This window comes from Xenopus tropicalis, chromosome 2 (genome assembly GCF_000004195.4).
Source record: "Xenopus tropicalis strain Nigerian chromosome 2, UCB_Xtro_10.0, whole genome shotgun sequence".
Lineage (NCBI taxonomy): Eukaryota > Metazoa > Chordata > Amphibia > Anura > Pipidae > Xenopus > Xenopus tropicalis.
In genome coordinates this window covers 91801462-91818422 of record NC_030678.2, presented here as the reverse complement: position 1 = coordinate 91818422, position 16961 = coordinate 91801462, and the positions used below count along the sequence as shown (strand labels likewise).

Genomic DNA, 16961 nt, shown 5'->3' with positions numbered 1-16961 from the left:
CAGTATAGTTATTACAGAAAATAGGTAATGAGCATATTAACCCCAGATGTGCCAATATAATCCCTAAGAATAATGGATAACAGGCATATTAACCCTAAATTTACCAGTATAATTACTACAAAAAATAATCAGCATTTCAACACCCAACATCTGTGCCAGTATAATTACTACAGAAAATGGATCATTGGCATATTAACCACAGAAGTGCCAGTATAATCACAGAAGAAGGGAGCACTCTGTTAATCCCAGACAAACCAGTAAAATTACTGAAAAAACTCCACACATGCCAGTAGAAGTACAATCAGTAAATGGATAAAAAGCATTACCTACACTTATACAAGCAGAATACCAATAGTAAAGTTTTCTTCGTGCTCCAAAGATGGCCATGCCTTCCACAGTTGAATGCAAACCCGTCTTCAATTTTTTTTTCCAAAAATCATGGAGTACACTGGTGGGTGAAAAAGGCAGAGGCAGCGGTGCTGGCATGGGAGTAGGATGAGGTAGCAAGAAAAAATAAACAGCCCTTGGCAGATGCCCCATTTGCCCAATTATTAAATCAGCCATTTCCCTAGGGCCCCCTAGGGAAATACCTGCTAAAGTAGTCGTATTTGATTGGAATAATGAACTTCCGAGGCCACCAATAAATCTATGACGTGGGTGCTGAGAAGTCTGTGTACAGTATGTACAGTGGCTTGCAAAAGTATTTGGCCCCTTGAACTTTTCCATATTTTGTCACATTACAGCCACAAACATGAATCAATTTTATTGGAATTCCACGTGAAAGACCAATACAAAGTGGTGTACACGTGAGAAGAGGAAGGAAAATCATACATGGTTCCAAACATTTTTTACAAATAAATAACTGCAAAGTGGGGTGTGCGTAATTATTCAGCCCCCTGAGTCAATACTTTGTAGAATCACCTTTTGCTGCAATTACAGCTGCCAGTCTTTTAGGGTATGTCTCTACCAGCTTTGCACATCTAGAGACTGAACTCCTTGCCCATTCTTCTTTGCAAAACAGCTCCAGCTCAGTCAGATTAGATGGACAGCGTTTGTGAACAGCAGTTTTCAGATCTTGCCACAGATTCTCCATTGGATTTAGGTCTGGACTTTGACTGGGCCATTCTAACACATGGATATGTTTTGTTTTAAACCATTCCATTGTTGCCCTGGCTTTATGTTTAGGGTCGTTGTCCTGCTGGAAGGTGAACCTCCGCCCCAGTCTCAAGTCTTTTGCAGACTTGGTAAGAGGTTTTCTTCCAAGATTGCCCTGTATTTGGCTCCATCCATCTTCCCATCAACTCTGACCAGCTTCCCTGTCCCTGCTGAAGAGAAACACCCCCAGAGCATGATGCTGCCACCACCATATTTGACAGTGGGGATGGTGTGTTCAGAGTGATGTGCAGTGTCAGTTTTCCACCACACATAGCGTTTTGCATTTTGGCCAAAAAGTTCCATTTTGGTCTCATCTGACCAGAGCACCTTCTTCCACATGTTTGCTGTGTCCCCCACATGGCTTGTGGCAAACTGCAAATGGGACTTCTTATGGTTTTCTGTTAACAATGGCTTTCTTCTTGCCACTCTTCCATAAAGGCCAACTTTGTGCAGTGCACGACTAATAGTTCTCCTATGGACAGATTCCCCCACCTGAGCTGTAGATCTCTGCAGCTCGTCCAGAGTCACCATGGGCCTCTTGGCTGCATTTCTGATCAGCGCTCTCCTTGTTCGGCCTGTGAGTTTAGGTGGATGGCCTTGTCTTGGTAGGTTTACAGTTGTGCCATACTCCTTCCATTTCTGAATGATTGCTTGAACAGTGCTCCGTGGGATGTTCAAGGCTTTGCAAATCTTTTTGTAGCCTAAGCCTGCTTTAAATTTCTCAATAACTTTATCCCTGACCTGTCTGGTGTGTTCTTTGGACTTCATGGTGTTGTTGCCCCAAATATTCTCTTAGACAACCTCTGAGGCCGTCACAGAGCAGCTGTATTTGTACTGACATTAGATTACACACAGGTGCACTCTATTTAATCATTAGCACTCATCAGGCAATGTCTATGGGCAACTGACTGCACTCAGACCAAAGGGGGCTGAATAATTACGCACACCCCACTTTGCAGTTATTTATTTGTAAAAAATGTTTGGAATCATGTATGATTTTCGTTCCACTTCTCACGTGTACACCACTTTGTATTGGTCTTTCACGTGGAATTCCAATAAAATTGATTCATGTTTATGGCTGTAATGTGACAAAATGTGGAAAAGTTCAAGGGGGCCGAATACTTTTGCAAGCCACTGTATATCACCCCCCCAGAGTTGCTGCATTTTCTGGAACTAGTCAAAGATGTAGTTTAACACTATTCACAGGACAACACTTAAATACACAAATAGCACAGTGCCACCACAGAGTGGAATTAATAATAAATGTAATTCCTGCAGTAACAGTTTAATAACTACACCATTTCATTAATAACATTTTAGCCCATCTCCTTAACACTATTGTATACATTGATTAAATATGTAAATAATTACATCTATTAAGGCAATTTTAGATAGTATCAATATATATTAATTGTTTATGGTTTAATTAAATGTATTATATTGATTTATAAATCATTTGCTATTATGGTTTGTATATGATTGAGGGTTTATAATGGGTATAAGTGAATTACCTGAGCCCCAAAAAAGGAGGAGCTATACTTTCTGACATGATACTACTTATTGGTGGTTAAGTGGAGCATATCCTTTTGGTTTTGAAATTTGATTTCTCTCTGCTATAGGCTACAGTACCTGAGCCATCAAGAGACAGGTACAGGCTGAAACTGCCCCATGTGTGTGGCAAGAGGGGAAGCCACTTGTCACTGTGCACACTGAAGCATGTAAGTGTGCACACATACAGGGCAGTATCAGCCTGTACTTGCATTTTCTGTACTGGTGTTTTTCTGACAGCAGAAAAAAAAACATATATGTGGTTATGTAATTTCAGGAGCAATGTTTGCTACACATCTTATCACCTATTGCAACCAATTGGAAGGCTGCATTTTACTGGTCACCTGCGTAAAAGCAAAAATCTTATTGGTTGCTATTGGTTACTGCTCCTGGGCAAACTTTACATGGGGGAATAGTGTGTCATAGCCTTGAGATTCTTCAGGAAATGGATCTGCAATAAATAAGACGTCTGTCCTTGACACCGTCTCAGATAATTCATCATTCCCTTTAACATCCTCCCAAAACTGTAAAATTTATCAGAGCATCATGATTTCCGTCTGTGATGTGTCAGGAGAGAAAAGGCCACCATTAAGGCGTTTAGAACACAGCCAGAACTGGTGGTAGGCAGAGAAGGCACCCAAGGTGGGGGGGGGGTGGTCACTAGGCACGCTCATCACAATCTTGTGTAGGCATTTTTAAACTGTGTTCTCAGGTAAGAAAAAAATGTTTGTGCGCCGGCCTCAAAATTTGTGTGCACATGCATGAGTACATAGCTTAGAGGGAACACCAACAACAGGAAGAGTAGTTATGATGTAGTAAATGTATAGGAATGCACAGTACATCCCATTTTTTTCACTGTTTTAATTGCCTTGCCAAGCCACCTCAATGTAGACGCGAGGAAGTCTCCTGTACTTCATAAAGTGGCAGAGTTTTCTCCATAGATAACCAGAAAAGTACAAAGCACTGCTGCAAACCACCTGGAAATCATTTCTGCTGCAAAGAGAGATCCTAGTGTGCCAGCACTGCACTCTGACTTATAATAAAGAAACACAAAACACTCTGGCTTATAATAAAGAAACATTAAGGAAATGTTAAAGGAACATTTTATTGCTTCCTTGATTAAAACAAGGAAGGATAATTCCACATTATGCTTAGTAAAAAGTACTAAAAATAATTGCTTGGAAACACCACACAAACATTCTACCATTTTTCATGGTAATCTGACGGATGGCAATTTGGAGCCTTTGGGTAAAGGGATCAGAGCGTGTGTTGCTGCCCCAGCTCATATAAAGAAATACAATTTACAAATAAATAAGACTCCCCATGTCGAATACCTATAGGAAACATATATCAATATAATCCCCATAGGATTTATTTTCTTTTTACATTACCATCATAAAAAGTCTGCTTTGAGATAAAATTGATCATCTAAAATTGGATTTACAAACTTCAATAAAAATAGCATCCTGCTCAATCAGAGCTAACATGACCAATTAAATGAACAGTGAATAAGGTCCCAGTCCCACAGTATTCTCATCTCTTGCCAAGTTTCTTGTTCTTTTGTTTTACTTATTACTTGTGTAAAACTTTAATATCTTTTGCTTTTTCCTCTTTCTTTCATAGCAAAGGAGATTACTGACCAATATTTTATACTTTAAAACAAGTGGTTCGCAAAATGCAAGGCTGCTCCCTCTGGGGTGGGGCTCTGCCTGAAGGCTAATTAAACAGAGATTTGGCTCATTATCACTTTAATTATACTTCATAAACTAATGTCCCTTTTGTACAAAATTTACCACAGAACCACAAGGACCTTAGCTAGCTCTGGCTCAAAGTCAGCTTCTGAATATGTTGTCAAATTCAAAAATGTTATTCCATGTGGCAGGTATGCTGCCCAACTGAATGGTTCCGAAACAAAGGGCTTGCACAAACACTGTGACTTCCACCTTTTAGAATTATATTTTGTTGCATACACCACCACAATATGTCAATCTTCTTTCTTAAAAATTAACATTTAAGCCTCTTTGTGTATTTGCTGTCATCCAAAGAAGGAGGTGTGTTATTAAGCATAAGCTTATTACCAGGGTTAAGTTTTTGGTCTGTACAGAATCTTTCACCTTCCAAAATCAAGATGAAAATGCCATAGCCAGGGCACATTTGCTGAAGAACAGAGTTGACTGATGCTTTGAGGAAAAGCACTGAACAGTTTTTGAGATTTATTATCATGTCATTATAAAGATATAAAACTCCTTTCAGGGTCTCAGAAGGTGCCATCTGCAAGTCTCTCTCCCAGTCTAACCCTGCCTTTTACACTAGGCACTTTCATATAGCAGGATATTTCTATACTCCTGTGACACTCATGTTAATTATTTCAACGATGGTGCTTTCAACACGCTGACATAGCTGTACATCAGGGTCCAAACTCTCAGTGTCTTTCAGTGCAGTAACTGGCATCGGTGAAGGGATAGATGTTCCTGACAATTCCTTTGGTTTCTCTTTTAGCTTCTGGAGACCTGTTGGATGAGGAAAACAGCAAGAAACTTATTGTATGGAATATCTACTTACAATGCTTTACTTACTTCCTCTACAAGCATGGTACATCCTCATTCTCAACATTAAACATCCTCTAAGCATAAGGCAATTAAATAGGGGCTTGTATTCTGATGATTTCCTACTAAAAAGTCAAAATAACAACATTACGCAAGTGCCTGTCTGTTGCATGTTGTTCACTTTGCCAATAAAATCATTTACAAAATTATTTAATTCTATCTGGGCCATAGTTGCTGTACTATGGAACCATCCTAACTAAGACACCAGCCATCAAATGATATAACATAATAAAGCCTAAACAAAAGCACTTACGTGTAATAACTGGATCAACATCTCTTGTTTGTGTTGTCACATTTGATGCACAGACCTGTCCAATTTGTATCAGCAGTGACATGATATCTTCATACAATGGAGGAAATGCTTGGCAGAAAGATACCAAACATGGCAGTGTAGGCATAAAAAACAGAAACCGCTTGGCTTGGGTTAGAACTGTAAACAGATACCATAATATCAGGGAACAATTCACAACGGTTTAAGTATTCTTTTAATCATTTATACAAAGGATTAAAAAGCAAACAAATCCTCGCCATAAAACTGCGTGTAATGTTATAGGGCCGGGAAAAATATATCCCCAAACTTAATCCTTCTGCAGATTTTGTTCTTCCCATGCTCTGTAGGGCTCAATAGTTACAGCAATCATGCAATACCAGACTAATAAGCCTGTCCAAGGACTTAGCAATGAGATGTACACAGACATGAAGTGACTGTTCATACTATAGATCTATGATATTTTTGAAATCTATGCACAATGTTTATTATAGGCTTTTAATTAATAAATTAATATTTATTCCACATAAAACTGTATAAAACTAGACATCAGTTACACTATTCCCAGTGTAAAAAATCCAAATCTTTATTTTGTATTGAAGATATCTTAGTATCAAGCCTTTATACTTATCCCTACATAAGTCCATTGTTACAGATATTGTTTTGTTTTTTTAAACTTATTTTTTAAATTTTTTTGTTAAAGCCTACTCACATTCTGTAAGTTTAGAACAGTCTATTTTATTATACTTTTCCCTGCTATAGATATATACATTCTATTTTAAAAGTACAGGCACTATAAAGGAAAATGTAAAAAACATAAGCTTTTGGCTAAACCCGAAAAAAAACAGAACCTTGCAGAGATGGCGCACATAGGTGTATGCAGCTACTAAAGTATAAAGAGTTACCTGTGAGCAGAGTCCCCATTACATTAATGGCCAAGCGAGCCATGCTAAGAGATTTTGGCAACGCATACTGGATGCACAAATGAGAAAGGAGCTGGATAGCAAAAATCTGTAAGAATATAAGAGGGAAAATACAAAATAATATATATAATATACATGCCCAAAAAAGACAAACAGTGTTATTTGCACAGAAAATATTAGATAACCTAACAGTCCTTTATTCCACTGCATTATTAGGCTGATAGCACAAGAACCACTGAAGGTCACTTCCCACACACTTTGAAAAATGCCTACTTGCAGCACATCCCAATGTAGTTTTATCATTGGTAATTTTTACAGGAAGTAGCGAACATCCTAAGTGTCATATTCCTAAATGTCAAATGTAGCTATTACTTTGAATGCATGTGCCAACATGACAGATCTACAACCAAATGGTAGTGAAATGTATGTGTCATCTATTCCATAAAAAATAAATAATCCTTGAATAAGTTAGAAACCCTGCTCTGTTCAGTTCACAGTGGCTAATAGTAACATTGTTGGACTGCTAAGTCTACAACCTAAAAAAATACACACCTGTTTCTCTAGTTCTGGCTGAGCAATAAGCTCTGGGATAAAATCAAGACAGATATGCATTGAGGGGATTCCAGCAACAGTCAGTGGCAGCAGCTGGCACGGATAACCCTGTTTTGCAAAACAGTCAACATATTATCGAATTAGATATAGATTTAAGGACAATACAACACAGAACATTTTGTCACCTGTGATAAAATGTGTCTACTGCGGGCAACAATGCATCCTTTGTTTACTTCCCACCGGCTAAAATGCAAATCACCGGTGGCTACCATGGCTACTTTCTGAAAGGGCTCAAAGTTTCCTTGAAAAGAAACTTTGGGCTACTTCGCGAAGCAGCCATGCCGTGTAATTTTTCCCACTGGCAATTTGCATTTTAGCTTTTGGGGAAAGCAATTGAAGGAGATTAGTCCCCCATGCTAGAGGCAATTTATTGCAGGTAACTAATCTTCTAGTCTGTCATTGCCTTCTAAAGATCTACCAGAAATGAAAGTTGGTAGGTTAAGGCGTATTCACTAATGTTTGGTGTAAAAACAAACAAATATAAAAATAAACTGCTATGGCTTAAAAATTATTTTTGCTATTCATAGCTTCACCCAACCCAGTAAAAAAGACACTTAAATTGTACCTGAAAATGCACCAGTTTAGCAATGTTTGGGTCTGCAATGAACATTTGATGCAGTAAGCAGCATATGAGGCACTGCACTTCTCTCAGGTTGCACAGCAGGCTTTCCTCCCCTTCTAGGAGTTGGGAACATGCAGGATTCTGATCTTTCCCCTCCTCTGCAGAAAGGCAGATCTCCAACAATATCTGTACAGCTGCACTATCCTAATGAAAGTATTTAATATGAGGATATCATAGTTTGTTTCCAGCATTTCCTACTAGATCAGCATGTGATATTAGAAACATTTTTTGGATACAATTTTTTACAAAACAAGCAAAGATTGTGCCCTTTGGGCAGTCATGCATTTTGTTTGTCAGTTTCAAAATATAAATAATACCCAGGTTTGTGGCAGAGCAAATGTACATGTATAAATGTGACTATTCTATGGTTCTATGGGACTGTTCACTAGCAGACATATTATACATATACTGCATATATACACATACATATACACACACGCAAAAAGATTTTAACGGCAAAAAAATCTCTGCCAAAATCTACCATGACGTAGTAGCTTTATTAGTAGTATTTATATTTGAAATATTTAATTTATGTGGGTAAATGAATACAAAATGCACTGTTTATAGCCAATAATGTAATCAAATCTTAGAGATTAGATAACTCAAGCAAAAGGTGGCAAATAAAAGCTGCCAATTTAAGAGTTGGCATCTTTTTGGCTCATGTATGGGGCCTTCTGACGGCCTGCTTGAATGACCTATCAGACAGGTTAGAAGATCCTATTGGGCAAGGACTGTATTAATATGTTAATGTGGTCCTTCCCAAATGGGTCTGTGTAGGTCCATATTAGGATCCCCTTGTTGGCCCAAGGGCCAAACGATCAAATCAGCATGATGTGGCTCAACCCATGGGTGGCCATATCGGACAAAGATTATTTTTTGCTGATTCATGACTAGCTTAAAGGGGTGATTCACGTTTAAGTTAACTTTTACTATGTTATAGAATGGCCAATTCTAATAAACTTTTCAATTGGTCTTTATTCATTATTTCTTATAGATCATAACGTATTTGCTTTCTTCTGACTCTTTCCAACTTTCAAAAAACTATTGCTCTGTGAGGCTACAATTTTATTGTTGTTACTTTTTATAACTTATTTTTCTACTCAGGTTCCTCTCCTGTTCATATACCAGTCTCTAATTCAAACCGCTCCAAACTGTAAAGCTGCTGAAGAAAAATTGAGATAACTAAAAACTACAAATAATACAAAATGAAGACCAAATGCAAACTGTCTCAGAATATTACTCTCCACATCATACTAAAAGTTAACTTAAAGGCAAACAACCCCTTTAAATTGTGATGCTCAATGTATCTGAAATCTATGTATACTTCCAGAAAAATGTTATAACCTTCCACCCCCCCTAAAAAAATAAAAGATTAAAAAAAAAAAAAAAAAAAAAAAGTAAATGGTTTCTGGTGCTTACCTGAGCTGCAAGGAGAGCATTTTTCAGTTCTTCTCTAGTTACCTCCATAGCTTCTACTTGGCCTGCTAGAGCTGCTGTATTATTTGGTGATGGTTTCATGTCTTGATCTGCTGTCTCTTTCAAGTAAGAGTTCAAGTAAGCCTTGGATGCCAAAAGGTAGCCATTTAGCATATGTAAGGTGATATCCATAATTGGTGGACATCTGGGGGGGGGAAAAACAATTCCTAATGCAGTTTTGCAATTTCATTATTTCATTTAAAATGCTAATTTCTGTATAAATAATTGGTACTGACCTCTGGATTCTTGGGTCACATCTAAGTACTATTAAAGGATCAATCATGAGATCATTTTGTGTGTACTTGTGATGTCGCGCTAACTTCAGAGGCGGCTGCAACGCATTTACGGTCATCACCCACAATCTGATTGAAACAAGGAAACAAAGCTGTATCTAAGAATTTATTTTTATAGCCCTGAAGAGGAAGAGGGTGAGGGATATCAATACATAGTGGCATAACCAGAAGTCTGTCTGCAATTTATTGACACAAAAGCCCCTAAATATAAATTCACCCCATAAATCCACTAAATACTTTGATACCACATCTGTATTATGTATTATTAACCAAACTATAAGACATGTAAGGATCCAAAAATATGAATAACGCATAACAATTTTCATGGGTGACCATTCAGCCCTTCCAACAAACTACAGACACAACATGTAAAACATTTAAGTAACATATATATATATATATATAATTTTTTTAACCAACACAACAAAGAATAAATATGGTGTTTTTTTATTAAACATTTTGAAATTTACTATAGCCCATTAAGTTACATTTCTTAACTTCTAGGACTTACCTTCTTGGCATTACAGTGTTCAAAGTCATCCAGAGCTTATTGACGGTTTGAAGAATTCTTCGAGGGACACCAACATTCAGCAGTTGGATCATGTTAGCAGTAATCACTTCTGCATAAGGTATGAGGTCACTAGCGCTAAGCAAGGTCAGGTGCTCCAGAATTTGCATGACATGGGTGTGGTTGCTTTGAAGAAGCTGAAATGCTGAAAGCAGACAAATAAGGTTTTTTTTTTTTCTATAAATCATTTATTGATTTATTTTTAGAGAGTAAATTTGTGACCTATATAGCACATCTCTGGATATTTTGACAACAAAATGATATGGTTGTTCATCTACCCTGTGTTTATTACCAATTAGCCCTGTAAGTACCGAATGACTACTATTAAGATGTAGAGTGAAACAACCAACTTCCTAACAGCTTATGACTTTCCTTGCAGGGTAATTAGAAGCAGTACACAAGATGATTTTCAGGTCATGGTTATTTTTATAGTCTGCATATTGTGATAGCTACAAAATGCCAGAAAGTATTTTTGTCATATTATAACTGGAATATACAGTGGTAACACCAACACACATTAAGAGGAACAGTAACACCAAAAATGGAAAGAGCTTTAAAGTAATTAAAATATAATGTACTGTTGCCCTGCACTGGTAAAACCGGTGTGTTTTCTATAGTAACACTACTATAGTTTATATAATAAGCTGCTGTGTAGCCATGGGGGCAGCCATTCAAGCTTGAAAAAAGGAGAAAAGGCACAGGTTACATAGCAGATAACAGATAAGCTCTGTAGAATATAATAGTGTTCTATCTGTTATCTGTTCTATTTGTTATCTATGTGCCTGTGCCTTTTCTCCATTGAATGGCTGCCCCCATGGCTACACAGCAGAGTATTTATATAAACTATAGTAGCCTTCTGAAGCAAATACACAACTTTTACCAGTGCAGAGCAACAGTACATGATATTTTAATTACTTTTATACACTTTCATTTTATGGTGTTACTGTTCCTTTAAACAATAACTGACCCTTCTGACTCTATGGAAATAATACAAAAATAAATAGCACTGAAGTTTAATTATCAGATTTGTAAAACAAGAAGACAAAAAAAACCCAAAAACACTAATATGGCTAGGGAATATAAATATCATCCAACAGTTAGGCAGGTTATATATATTGACATAAGAGGTTGAACTTGATAATCATGTGTCTTTTTTCAACCTTACTATGTTACTATGTATAAAAGATATAACTCTTAATAGCCCTGAGTACTGTTAGTCATTTGGAAAGTTCTCATGCAATATCTGTGTACTAGCAGAACTTGCCCTTCCACAATGACTTTTTGTTGTGTCTTCAGCTAGTGCATTCAGGCAGATTCTCAGCCTGCGAATAAGTACTGGCCAAGAATCTGCCCCTATGCTTTAAAAATCTGAAAGTTGTGCCTGCACCCGATAGCATTACGGCCCAGATGCGGGCAAATGCAGCTTATTTCAGCCTGAAACTGCATAGTTGAGCAGTTTTCAGCTAAAATATGCTGCATGAGCCTGTACTCGGATGGCAGCAATACTTCAGGATGCAGGCACAGCTTTCAGAATTTTAAAGAGGAGGGGCAGATTCTCGCCCAGTGCTTATTCTGTTACTTTTAACAGCTCACTTTCTATTTCCCAGTTTAATATATCAACCTCTGAACAGCTAAAATGACAGTCAACACAATATAAAACATACACACAAATTTTAAATATTTTGTCTACAGAATTGCCTTACCTTCCTGAAGCTGCTTTGGCGAATGACTTTTGGCAGAACTGGTTAATAGCATTCTCCTTAAAAGAGCATCTGTTCCAGTGATCTCCTCCTCACAGATCCAGTCATCCACAATACACAGATGAGGATAGTTAGTAGAAAGCAGACGCAGTAATGCAGAGTGCAAACCTAGAACATACAAAAAAAACTATATCCAATTACTGGCAACTAAATTGGTATTTCCTTAAAGGACATGTAGCAAGCCTACATTTTCTTACAATGTATATCAGTTAGGCAGATCTCCCCCATCCAAATGGCATCATTTGTACTGCATATATCCCCTTCATATACCAGCAACATCACATTTTCCTAAAGCAAATAGCAGCATTCACCCAGCAGCCATTCTTTCTCTGCACATAATTTAAACGTTACATTTAAATCTGCAAACAGCATACACACTAAGACCGTTATTCAGCATAAATTTCATCAAGGATCAAGGCTCACACAGGCAGAACTGTCTTTGATAAAAGTTTTTTTTTTTATCGAGCACTGTAATGGTTAAGCTAAGCTCAGGAGAGGAGGTTAGGAGCCGAGTTTCTATTGGAACCAGCAATGCAATCTCTACATTGGCTGCTAGACTAGAGGGTATGTTTAATAATCTTAGCTGAGAAAAACTGAGCATGCCCAGAAGCGAAAGCAAATTCCTGAGGGAGGGGGCTGAGTGGGTTACAGGAGGAGAAGGAAATCCGAAATCCAAGTGAATAAGGGAACACTACAGCCTTACTGTTAACCTCTAGACAACCAGTGTGGCAGGTATTAAAAGATTTCAAAGAGGCTGTTCACTGATTAAATTTTTGTGTGTGGAGGGGGGTGGGTTTACATGTCCTTTAGGGCTCTGGCTGCCGCGTGTGCCATCCCACCGGCGACTTACATTGTCGCCGGTGGGATGGCAACTCGGGGAGATTAGTCGCCCGCGAACAGGGAGATTTGTCGCGGGCGACTAATCTCCCTGTGTGCCAGAGCCCTTAAAGGACCAGTAACACCAACAAATGAAAGTGTATAACAGTAATTACAGTATGATGCACTATTGCACTGCACTGGTACAGCTGGTGTGTTTGCCTTAAAAAGACTACTATAGTTCATATAAACAAAGCTGCTGTGCAGCCATGGGGGCAGCCATTCAAAGGAAAAAAGACAGGTTACTTAGCAGATAACAGATAAAGCCCCATTATATTCTACAGAGCTTATCTGTTATCTGCTGTGCACCTTTTCTCCTTTTTTCCAGCTTGAATGGCTGCCCCCATAGCTACACCGCAGCTTATTTATATAAACTATTGTAGCCTTTTTGAGGCAAATACACAAGTTTTTGCCATTCTGAAAGCATTTAACCTCCTAAAGATGCCATTAGAGCTGCAGAGAGATCCTCTCTCTTCAGTGTCCAGGCTGAGGAAGTGGTCTTAATACTATCTGACAGGTGCCTACTACTTTGGTACCCCCAGTAATTATACAGCCGGGAAAATAAGTATTGAACATGTCAAGTTGAATATATTTCTAATGGGGCTATTGACATGCAATTTACACCAGATGTTGGTAACAACCAACAAGAAGTCTTTACATTAAGTTATGTGTGGAATGACACAGGGAATAAGTATTGAACACAAAGAAATGGAGGGGCAAAAAGGCATGGGAAAACCAAGAAAACTGCTGAAATCTGTCGGTATTTCACCCTAAACAGGCCATGACCAGGTGCTCCTTGCAAGATTTCTGACAGAGGAGTCAAAAAATAATCACAAGAGTTGAGCAAGAGCCAAAGATCACTCGCAGAGCGCTTCAGGAATAATCTTAAATTAGCAGGTACAGTTGTTTCAAAGAAAACAATAAGTAATGCACCCAACCAACATGGCCTCTATGCATGCTCACCGCTCACTGCTGAAGAAAAAGCATGTTGCTGCACAACATTTAGACAAGCCAATAAAACTGTGGGAGACTATAGTCTGGTCAGATGAGACCAAAATTGAACTATTTGGATGTCATTGCACACACCATGTTTGGATGAGAAATGGCACTGTACATCACCCCAAAAACACCATACCAACAGTGAAGGTTGGAGGTGGGAACATCATGGGGTGGGGCTTCAAGCATATGGTTCTGGCAGACTTCATATAACTGAAGGAAGGAGAAATGGAGAAATGTACCGGGACATTCTTGATAAAAATCTGCTGCCATCTACCAGGATGCTGAAGATGAAACAAGGGTGGACAATGATCCCAAACACACAGCAAAGAAAATTCTCAAATGATTTCAGACAACAAAAATAAAGCTGCTAGAATGGCCCAGTCAGTAACCCCACTTGAATCCAACTGAAAATTTACGGAAAAACCTGAAGATCAGAGTTCATACAAGAGGCTCCTGGGACCTTTTGATTTGAAGTTTGTGTGGAAGAATGGGCCAAAATCACACCTGAGCAATGCCTTGAAGCTGTTCTTACCAACAAAGGCTTTTCTACGACATATTAAGTGTAAGTGTGTTCAATACTTATTCCTTGTCATTCCACTTTAGTATACATAACTTAATTTATGGACTTATTTGTTTTTATTTCCTTGTATGTGTGGATTACTTGGGTTGTTACTGACATCTGGTGTAAATTTCATGTCAACGGCCCCATTAGAAATATATTTACTGAGAAAAACATTGACGTGTTAAATACTTATTGTCCCTGCTGTGTATTTTTTTTCTCCTTTATGGTGTGCGGTTCCTGTATAAATCAATCTTGTGTTATTGCTCCATGATCAGTCTCACTCTCTAAAAAATGCTTCTTGATTACAGACCTCTAATATATATAATTTCCAGCTATATAATTTGTGCATTTCCTTTTATCTTTTTACATTTATTGCCCACATGGTGTATCTATAATGTTGATGCATTAAATGAAGGACACTTTTTTCACCCGGTACCTTGCTGATTTTTTTTACATATCTGTTTTTACTATGTGCACCCAAGCATCACTTATATTGAAAAAGTAAGAGCACCTATATGTTATATGGTATGGTATATGGGCTCTTTAACAAAGTATACATACTGAGTGTCTTATGCAGAAGAAGTATACACTTAAGTTACCAGAACAATACTTCCAAAACACAATGTAGAAACACACAGAACACAGCAGTACTGAAGTCTCCAATTCACTTTTTAGTGGTGCTTATCACAACATGTTTTGGGAACTATCATTGTGTTTTAGAAGTAATAGCACACTGTGGACTGTGTGTTTTTGAAAACTAGTGGCAACTTGGGTTTCACTCCACTATCAGCTTAATTTACCAGAACAATACATAGTTCTGCTATATCCCCTACATGAAGGGCTAACACTTACGGCTATCCTGTAAGTACTGTATAAGGTTTTTTTGAGGCTATGTATAGATTGGCACCCATACTGGTGACAGCTTCAAATAATGATTTCATATAGGAGAATCTTATTTTTACCTTGTCTGCCATGAAGTTCTAAAAATGTAAATTAATTTATATGCATTAAATGCAGAAATAACAGTAAAACAAAAAAAAACAAAAACATAGAATGTATTTATTTCATACCTCCTAGCTCCTGCTGTAGACCCTGGGCCTGACGAATAAGATATTTTATGGGAATCTGGTCCATCATTGCTGAAGAATAAGATTTGGGTTTTCTCTGCATCACAGCTGCAATGCCACCAAATGGAACATAAACAGTCAATCACACATATATTTTTAAAATGTCTTAAACGATTACAAAAACTATCCAGAAAGAAGCCTGTGTGCAGAATGATACTTCAGGACCAAATGGTCATAAAATGTTATATTGCATCAACATATTATATCTTTGCCATAAAATTGGGGGTATATTGGATAAATGGCCTGCCGCCTGGACAGACTGTTCTACAGTCATTAGAAAATCAAATTTAAATAATAAAAAACAAGTTTCTACATACTAAAAAGCTAAGAGAGCATAAACATTATATATAAATATTGTTTCCTGTTTAAGGCTAATGGCAAAAATGATCAATGGATGTATTGCAGGGATCCCCAACCTTTTATACCTGTGAGCCACATTCTAATGGAAAAAGTGTTGGGGAGCAACACAAGAATGGAAAATGTTCCTGGGGGTGCTAATAAGAGCTATAATGTTCATGTGAACTGGCAGCCTATAGAATGCTCTGTTTGGATTTACACTGGGTTTTATGCAATTAAAATTCAAAAATGGGCACCTACTTTGAGGCCACTGTGTGTAACATGTTGCTCACGGACCACTGGTTGGGGATCACTGATGTAGAGAGAGATAATTGCGACAATTCCAGTGGCACAGAGCAACTTCACAAATTTTGCCAAGAGCTGTAGACTACTTCTCCAGAAAAATATGTGGTGGCAAAAAGTTAAACATATCGTCTGTTATAACATTTGCTTAAGATATTAGCATTCTTTTAAAAGCTCCAGACCACCAACCATTTCAATCACTACTAAAATATAGCATCAAAATGGTTTCCTACAGAAGGTAAATGACTTGTAATAAACCAAATGATTATTGAGAACATGAGCTCCTTAGGAAGTGGCCCCATTAATCAACAGCACAATGACTGCTGCTATTAGTAGCTCCTATCAAAAACATCCATGGGCAATTTATCATTATCATGATAATGCTAAATGCATACACACATTAACAATTTGTTTATGTTGCTGTAATAAATAAATAATAATAACATATTTTTAAAACCAACCAAGGGACTTAGAGTTTGCCAAAAGTGCCTCTTCATAAGACAAGACATAGTACAACATCAGAAGCTGAGTCGTGATCGTATGAGGCTTGGCACGTGAGTTCTCTCCTGTAAGCCCATGAAAAACTTTCAGGATTTCCTGCTCTGTGACTGGCTTGTTTGTGGCTTCTGGACTGGACTTTGATGCAGGAGTGATAATAGAGTTGATATAAACATCTATTAGAGGTAAGAGCTGCTGATGTAGAGGAGTAGTTGTTTCACAGATCTGTGTGTAAATCCAGTCCTAGAATAAAGGATCAAACACAAGGCAAGGCAATTTTGTTACATTTTTGCTTTATAGCTTGTTTGCATTCCACATTCTAAACAGCAATATCAAACTATCTGTATATCAAATGTTCTGTTTGCTTAAACATCCAGTTTTGTCATGGTGCAGCTCCCAAGCTTTCAGCAGCAGTGCCAGGGACAGCAC

The 16961-nt window shown here is 37.8% G+C and overlaps 1 protein-coding gene across 2 annotated transcripts in view; it reads right to left on the bottom strand.

The window, feature by feature from the left end:
- Positions 1–3788: 3788 nt before the first annotated feature.
- ints2 (integrator complex subunit 2) overlaps positions 3789–16961 on the bottom strand; it is a 31951-nt gene continuing 18778 nt past the window's right edge. The window contains exons 14-24 of one of the 2 annotated variants that reach the window (XM_018091302.2): positions 16496–16775; positions 15339–15443; positions 11775–11939; positions 10015–10216; positions 9447–9572; positions 9154–9355; positions 7678–7878; positions 7053–7160; positions 6483–6588; positions 5563–5739; positions 3789–5213 (exon numbers count right to left, since the gene is read on the bottom strand). In XM_018091302.2, the coding sequence (XP_017946791.1) occupies positions 5041–5213; positions 5563–5739; positions 6483–6588; positions 7053–7160; positions 7678–7878; positions 9154–9355; positions 9447–9572; positions 10015–10216; positions 11775–11939; positions 15339–15443; positions 16496–16775 (1845 nt within the window). In that variant the 3' untranslated portion in view covers positions 3789–5040. 2 annotated transcript variants of the gene reach the window in all.